The 8808-nt window shown below is 46.8% G+C and overlaps 1 protein-coding gene across 15 annotated transcripts in view; it reads right to left on the bottom strand.

The window, feature by feature from the left end:
- Positions 1-3025: 3025 nt before the first annotated feature.
- The window catches only part of DEUP1 (deuterosome assembly protein 1), a 113551-nt gene continuing 107768 nt past the window's right edge, over positions 3026-8808 (bottom strand). For all 15 annotated transcript variants that reach the window (XM_067750680.1, XM_067750681.1, XM_067750682.1 and 12 more), the window contains one exon: positions 3026-3488. In XM_067750680.1, coding sequence (XP_067606781.1) covers positions 3312-3488 — 177 coding nt within the window. In that variant the 3' untranslated portion in view covers positions 3026-3311. The remainder of the gene's footprint in view (positions 3489-8808) is intronic.

The following is an 8808-nucleotide window of genomic DNA, read 5'->3' as shown; positions in this document are numbered from 1 at the left end:
TTTGTCTTGTATCTAAACTGCCTCAAACTTCCTCTACTTTTTGCCTTTGCTAAAGGCATTCCCCATGTTTGGATTCAATCCACCCACTGACTGCTACTTATCCAATACCTCCCTGTGCTAGGTGCACAGGGGAGGCAAAGAAGCCTAATACTCCTCTTTTCTAGGCGCTTTCAGGCCAGTTGGAGAGACTGGAGGTGCATGTATAAAGAGGAAATGTACATTAAGTGAGATAACGGGATGGGGAGGGGATAACTGCACAGCACTGTTAAAACCACGATTACGGATTGCTTGGGTCAGGTTAACCATGGTTGAGGCATGGCAGGGATCTAGACAAACTCACCGCAGGGCAGGCCTCTATTTAGGCAGCCCAAGCTGCTGAGCTGATTGCTCTCCCAGAGAGGAGGGCACTGTCTCAGGATCATGGTCCTGGGGAGACTGCGTCCCACTTAGCCAGAGCAGCGCTGTTGACAGATAATCCAGAGCTGTCCATCATTTTGTTTTAACTGACATTTGGGGGTTATCTGTGTTTTTCCAGCAGCCTTCCCTCCTTCAAATTTGGTTGATTCTCAAACCAGTTTGCTCCTGGATAATTAAGAAGTAAAAGTATATATTTAGGCCATTACAAGGCAAAAGTTAACTCAAGTCCCACCTCCTCTTTGAGTTGACTCCCAGCGTTAGGTGACCTGATTGGTCTTTCTCCTGCGGCTCTGCTTCTACTCCTTTCGTTGTGTTTTAGATCAATCATGGGCTAAGCTGACTTTTGTAATATGAAGGGTGTTATAACCCTCTTCATGACATGGTTTCTGTAGGAAACTATTCTGTCCTGAGGTAGTAACAGCACAGCTGCCTCTCCTTCGACCCCTCCCACAGCAACACATGGGCAACTGCTCTGTCAACTCCCTGGGTCCCGGGAGGGGAGGGGAGGGGCTGGGAGGGGGAGGGGGAGGGGAGGGGAGGGGGAGGGGAGGGGAGGGGAGGGGAGGGGCTGGGAGGGGGAGGGGAAGGGGAGGGGAGGGGAGGGGAGGGGCTGGGAGGGGGAGGGGAAGGGGAGGGGAGGGGAGGGGAAGGGGAGGGGAGGGGAGGGGAAGAGGAGGGAGGGGAGGGGAGGGGAAGAGGAGGGAGGGGAGGGGAGGGGAGGGGAGGAGGGGGAGGGGTTGGGAGGGGAGGGAGAGGGGCGGGGCTGGGAGGGGGAGGGGAGGGGGGAGGGGAGGGGAAGGGAGGAGCAGAAGGTAGGCCTCACTCCTCTCCTTTCAACATTCAACCAGAGCTGCTTGCTTTTTATCTTGACTGTATATATGTTGGGCTTCAGCATATGATTCCTTTCAAACATTGAATCCTGCTGTTAAGCAAAAACTATTGAAAACCAGTTTTAAGAAAGTGGGTATGAAGAGGAATGCCGAACCTAGTGATTTAAAAGAAGTTTGCTTGTGGACTTGACAGAATAATCTGGAGGGGCAAATGCACTGTGAGTCCTGGACATATTCCAGGTTCATGCTCTCTTGACTTTGTTGTTTTAAAATCATTGTAGTCTAGAGTCTTCGATCCAGCATGCAGACGTAGTGTATTTTAAAGATATGTACCTTTAAATTTTTGCATTGTTTGCATTTGCATTAGGGATATGAAGGTTTTAGAATTTGTTTATGAACTGTCCTTTACCTAAATGTACTTTTTCTTCCCATCTTCTAAAGATAACACTGAAAAGTATTCTATTTTCTTTGTGTCCAGGCTAGAAATTACTAAATTTCTAATTAAAGGTATGGTAACGGGTTATTTTCCTCATGTGGGTCATTGTACCCTCTGATGTTTTGCCATGAAACATGGCTTCTGTGGATAGAGCACTGCTCACCACCTGCTTGCTGACAAGACATAATGCTGGGAAGTGGTAAGAGCCAGAGCTGGGAATCAGAGGCTGGCGTTTCTGACTGTTGCTCACCGTGATTCTAGTAAGTTCTTAACAGCTTGATTCCCAGGAACAAGGATACTAGCCTTGCTGACTGCACAGGCTTGTTTTGGGCTGAAATGAATAATGCTCTCTGAAGGCTTTTTGCAAATGTCAAGAGCTCTACAAACCCACGTGGTTGTTTCAGCTGAAGTGGACAGGGCTCTGCATTTCCCGTGGCAATGACACTTGTCTAAGGACATTGTGACTTATCTTTCCGTATGTGGAGATTTAGTTTCTTCAAAGAGAAAAAGAAAACTATAAAAACTGTAGGACTTAACCTGGAGTAATGACATGGGGATTTTTCGTAATCTTTATATAAATGTCATTTTTAAAGAAAGAAAAATGGATTATCATGCTTGTATATCTGGAACTTGAGTTTCCTTGTTCACCACCATGCTATTACTGTTCTTTACAGACTTGGCATTTATGTTTTAAGTCCAAAGAATTTCTCATTCTTTAATTGTATTTAAAACAGAGGTATGACAAAGGAGAAGGTAACAACAGCAATGCTTTATAGTTTCTTTATCTTATGTCCATGAAGTAATAATTAGTACTAACAGGAAAGCATTAATATTTGGCACATATGTTTTAAGTGTGCAAACAGCACATTCCAGGTCTTTTGTGTTAAAACAGAGAGACAGGCTTCCCTGGTGGCGCAGTGGTTGAGAGTCCGCCTGCTGATGCAGGGGACACGGGTTCGTGCCCCGGTCCGGGAGGATCCCACATGCCGCGGAGCGGCTGGGCCCGTGAGCCATGGCCGCTGAGCCTGCGCGTCCGAAGCCTGTGCTCTGCAACAGGAGAGGCCACAACAGTAAGAGGCCCGCGTACCACAAAACAAACAAACAAACAAAAAACAGAGAGACATTACAAAGATGAATGCAGCAACAGTAAGCTGTATCTTTTTTTCCTAAAAGAAATGTTAGGATGTTTACATAGCTATTCATTTCAAAAAATCATTGGGTTTTCAAACCTAGTACAACAGAGCTGCACTCGATCCGTTTGTATTTAGAATATAGTGTGTCCCTTTCCCTCATCATGTGTTGTTACAGAGGAAATGGGTTTCAGTATACATGATTCAGGTGGGAAAAAACTGCATATTTAATTCCAAACTATTCCTCAGACTGGAGAAAAAAATCTCTTTTGGAGAAGTCATGTTTATTTTAGAGTAACTGTAGCTGAACAATTTGTTTGTTAATGCAGACATACAAACAGCTTTATTGAACAAAATACTATTTTCTAGCTGCCTTACAGAAATGATTTACTCAGGAAAACAGAACAAAATTTCTCAGTTTCACGAATCAGCTTTGTAACTATTTTGCCAGAGCTTTTTTCCTTGGGGTGGGCGAAGCAAATAAAAAAGTTTAAAAGCTCATATGTGTCTGTTTTGTTTTAGCTTGGTGTGTTTATTAAGAGTAAATTCTGTGTGTCTTTGCAGTTCATCAATATGTGTATTCAGAAGTTTTTCAAGTTCTTTTGCTCGCTTCTCCTCCTCCAGAAAGAAATGCTGTGCGGCCAAAGAAGCGGGGAAGGCTATATCTGGGGGCGACTGAAAAAAGAAAAAGAAAAGTTAGATGAGGAACACAAGGTCTTTTACAAAAAGTTTTCCTATTTCTTGGTATGCTTCACCCCTGACAGAACACTGCAACTCTTAATGAAATAATGTGTCTTGAGCTGAACTCTCTACACCAGTGTAATACAGTTGCTGCTAATGAAACCCTTAAGGAACGAAAACAGCAAGTGAAGAGTATAGTCGAGTCGGGCAAAGAAAGCTTATAGAGGAAAGAAACTTAAGGCTGGGCTTCAAGGGGGCTCGCTGCTGCATGGAGGTGGCCAGGTGAGGTGGGTTAAAAGCATGATGTATAGTGGAGGTGGGTGCGTAATGCTGGGCTAGCTTGTTTGTCCAACTGCAGTTGAGAACACTTCAGTGATGAGTGCCTGCTTCCACCCTTCATGTGGTATGGAAGTGCTCAGTTAACTGTGACCTGTGTAGTGCTTATTTACACACACACACGCACACACATACAATGTGTGGCTGAGGAATAAAGGGCAATGATACCATAATTTTACAGTGTTTCATTCAAAATAATTTGTTCAATTAAAAAAAATAAGTTGGGGAAATCTGTACTTTAATTTTTTAGTTCTGCGGCACCCCCCAGACTTTTCTTCAACTTTTGTTTTATGGGAAGAATGTGATTTTTATAAAGCGTTTGGAGAGTCAGCGATCTGTATGCAGGTGAACTCTGTCATAGGGGGATGTAGTTCACAAGTCTGGCCTCTGCCAGAAGTGTAGGGATTGTGGCAGATGACAGTGGAGTACTGCCAGCTTATCCAAGTAGTAGCCCCAACTGTAGCTGCCGTGCCAGGTATCACATCTTTACTGAAGTAGAATGTCACAGTCTTGGGGACATGGTATGCTGCTGTTGACCTGGAAAATGCATTCTTTTTAATACTCAGTAAGGAGGAAGATCAGAAGCAGTTAGCATTCTCACGGGATAGACAGTACACATCCATGTTCTTGCTCCAACATTATGTTTTATGTTAACGATGCTGTCATAATACACTCTCAAGGAGCCTGGACCACCTGGACGTTCCACGGACTGCAGACTATAGGACATGATACAGTAACATGAACATCATGCTAAGCCCTGATGAGCAAGAATTGGCAAGCATGTTGAAGGTTGGAAAGACACAGGTACTCCAGAGAGTGAAAGGTAAACCCCAGAAGCAATTCAAGGCTTGACACTTTGTTTGTAGGTGTCTGGTGATATGGAACATGTCAGGACATCTCCTTTTAAGCACAAATTAATGCACCTTGCATTTCTTATCACCGTGAAAGAAGCATAAAGCTTGGTAGGTCTCTTCAGGTTTGGAAGGCAGCATGTTCCACTCTTGGGAGGAATAACCTGACTCATTTATTACGTGGACACAGAGGCAGTTTTGTTTGTTTTTGAGCAGGGCCCAGAGCAAGAAAGGGCTTTGCAGTAAGTTGGGAATGGGGGGAAAAGCAGTCCTGCTAGTTGGGTGAAATGACTTAGCAGCTCTCATACTAGAAGAATTTCTCATAGAGAAAAGTGCTCTGTGGAGCCTTTGGCAAGGTTCGGTGGGGAGTTGTGTTACAAACCCTTGAGATTCTGCAGCAAGGCCATGCCATCTGCTGCAGAAAACTGTATACTATTTGCAGAACAGTTCCTGTCACGCTAGCGCGCCCCGGTTGAGACAGAGCATCCAAGTAGACAGGATGACTTGCTCTAGCTTCTGTCCTTGGCCACTCCAGTGGAAATTATGCATGGGCCGAACAGCACCATCTCCCTTTTACCCAGGTTCATCTAGCTGCTGTTCCTGTTGAATGGCTGATCTGCTTGCAGTAGAGGCCAAAGCTGAGCTTCTGATGTGGCACCGTCCCTCAAAGACATCAGCCAGCCTCTCGGTGGCAATTAGATTACATCAGGTCCCTTACACTTTGGAAAGGGCAATGTGTTATCCTTACCAGAACTGATGTGTATCCTATAGTCTGCCTTTCCTGCCTGCAGGGCCTCGGTCAGCACCACTATCCGAGGGCTCACAGAGTAACTGATTTACTGACATGAGATCCTGATTAATAATAAACGAGCCTACTTTACAGCAGAGGAGTATGGCAGTGAGGGCATGACCAGGTATCTACTGGTTCTACCACATACAGCATGAAGTGTCTCCAGAGGATGCTAGCCTGATAGGCTTCTTGAAGGCACAGCTGAGGAATTAGCTTGGAAATCATACCCCGCGCGGATGGGATGCCATTCTTCAGCGTATGGTAGAGACTTTAAACCAATGGCTGTTATAGGCTGCTGTGTTCGTAACAGTGATCTGGGAACAGAAGGGAGGATGTAGGAATGGCTTCACTTTCTGTTGGCCCTCTTGGAGAATTTGTTCCTTCTGTCTCTGTCTGGTTGGTCTACAGGTCTTTGGTCTCAGAGGAGCAATGCCTCTCACCAAGTGAGACTGTAAGAGTCTCCCTAAACTTAAAGCTTTGGCTGTACCTACTCACTTTGGCCTCCTCATGCTGACAGATCAGAGGCACAGAAAAGAGGTACTATACTGGCGGCGGGAACTGACCCCAAGCATCATGAAGAGGTAAGGCTACTACTACATAATGGAAGCAGTGAGGAATAGGTTTGGAACTCGGGTAATCCACTGAGGTGGTCTTTTGGTGCTCTCATGCCCAGATTTAAGTGTAGATGACAAACCACATCCTGAGAAGGGCACGGGAACCAGGGGCTCACCCCACAAGGCAAGCCACCTGGACCAACAGAAGTGCCAGTTGAGGGGGGTGGGAACCTAGAGTGGGTGAGGAGATGATGAGTATCAGTTAAGCCCTTGAGACAGCATCAAGGGCTGTAGTTTGCTCTACCAACCCTCCTCTGTAAATTCTCCCAGAAATTATAACCAGCCAGAATCTTGGAGAAGCTATGCCTGAATGGAATGAACAACATGAAAAGCACATGGCTCTGAGTGGTTCAAGGAGTGGACCGCAGTGGATGCCGCTGGTGCTCTACCTGGATCCCTTCACCAGGCTGGTGCATCTATTCTCCAGCTGCTGCGGGTTTTGGCTGCTAACAGCTCAGAGCTGGCCACTTCTCTGGAGATCTGCCTGTGGCTAAACTGGAGCCTCCCGCCTCACCTGGGAAGTTACTATTCCCCCCTCTTCTCAGAGGCAGTGACTGATTGACACAGGGCCCAGAACATCAGCCAAGAAGAAGGCAGAGTAGAAAGGCCCTGAGCTCACCTCCTCTCACAGGCACATCACAATCACAACTGTCTGCAGAACAACCATCGAAGAAAAAGACTGGAACCTTCCAGGAAAGATCTTCTACAATGAAAGGCATAAAGAAGGAACCACAACAAGATGGGACTTGCGATATAATCAAATCCCATACCCTCCCAGGTGGGCGACTCACAAATGGGAGAATAATTATATTGCAGAGGTTCTCCCACAGGTGTGAGAGTCCTGAGCCCCACATCAGGCTCCCCAGCCTGGGGTTCCAGCACTGGGAAGAGGAGTCCCCAGAGCATTTGGCTTTGAAGGCCAGCCGGGCTTAACTGCAGGAGCCCCACAAGACTAGGGGAAATAAAGACTTCACTCTTAAAAGGGCTCACACAAAATCTCACATGCACCAGGACCCAGGGAAAAAGTAGTAATTTGATAAGAGCCTGGGTCAGATCTACCTGCTGACCTTGGAGAGTCTCCTGGAGAGGTAAGGAGTGGCTGTGGCTAACCCTGGGGACAAAGACACTGGTGTCAGACATACCGGGAAACATTCAACTGCAGGAACAGTCCTGACAACTGACATCTTGGATCATTAGCACCAAGACCAGGCCCCACCCAACAGCCTGCAGGCTCCAGTGCTGGGGTGCTTCAGGCCAAACCACTAAGTGCGCAGGAACACAGCCCTACCCATCAGCAGACAGGCTGCCTACAGACTAAAGAGCCCACAGCCGCCTGTGGACACACCCCTAGACAGGGCCCAGCCCACCAGAGGACCAAGGCCCAACTCTACCTACCAGTGGGCAGGCACTGGCCCCTCTTGCCAGGAAGCCTACACAAACCTCTAGATAAGCCTCACCCACCACAGAGCAGACACCAGAAGCAAGAAAACTACAATCCCACAATGCAGGCCTCCTGGGACTAGCTGGGCCCTGGCCGTGCCCAGTAGCAGGCCAACGCAACCTTCCAGACACCTTGGACCCCATAGTCAACTGCCTCCCCCCGCAGTGATCTGAAATGAGCTCTGGGATCCCAGGGCCCTGCAGCCAGACTCTAGGAACCAGCTCTCCCTGCCACTATTCCAGCACTAACCCCAGGATCTGGCTTTACCTGCCAGTGATTTGGCGACAGCCTCAGTCTTTGGGACCCTGATTCCACCCACCAGTGAGCACTAGCCCCAGGGCCCCCTAGGATTCCACAACCAGCCGCCTCATGACAAGGCCCCACTAAACTGCAGACAGCAGCAACTGCACAAGGCAGGGCCTGGCAACCAACCAGACTAGGGGCCAACCAAGCCTACCAGACCACCCACATAGCCTGTCATAAGAGGAGGACCCACCCAGCCCTCTTAGGGGGAACCCCTAGAGCATATACCGTGGGTGCACTGCTCGGATGCATAGGATGCCTTCTCCAAGGTCGAGAAATGTTAACTTACCAACCACATACATAAAAATACAAATAGCAACTCAGACAAAATGAGGTGGTAGAGGAGTATGTTCCAGACAAGATAAATCTTTAGGAGAAGAACTAAGTGATATGGAGATAGTCAATCTACCCGAGAAAGAGTTCAGAGTAATGATCATAAAGATGATCAAAGAACTCAGGAGGAGAATGGATGCACAGAGCAAGAAGTTAGAATTTTTTAACTAAGAGTTAGAAAACATAAAGAACAACCAAACGGAGATGAAGAATACAATAACTCAAATGAAAAATACACTAGAAGGAATCAATAATAGAATAAATGATTCAGAAGAATGGATCAGTGAGCTGGAAGACAGAGTAGTAGACATCACTGTTGCCGAACAGAAAAAAGAATGAAAAGAAATGAGGACAGTTTAAGAGACCTCTGGGACAACATCAGGTGCACTAATATTCACATTATAGGGGTCCCAGAAGGAGAAGAGAGAGAAAGTGCCCAGGCAAATATCTGAAGAGGTAATAGCTGAAAACCTCCCTAACCTGGGAAAGGAAATAGTTACCTAAGTCCAGGAAATGCAGAGACTCCCATACAGGATTAAGCCACAGAGGAGTACACTAAGACACACAGTAACCAAAATGAAAAAAAATTAAAGAGAGAATACTAAAAGCAGCAAGGGAAAAGCAACAAATAACATACAAGGGCATC

This window comes from Pseudorca crassidens, chromosome 9, assembly GCF_039906515.1.
Source record: "Pseudorca crassidens isolate mPseCra1 chromosome 9, mPseCra1.hap1, whole genome shotgun sequence".
Lineage (NCBI taxonomy): Eukaryota > Metazoa > Chordata > Mammalia > Artiodactyla > Delphinidae > Pseudorca > Pseudorca crassidens.
Note: the sequence above shows the minus strand (reverse complement) of the source record. Positions and strands in the feature narration are given on the sequence as shown.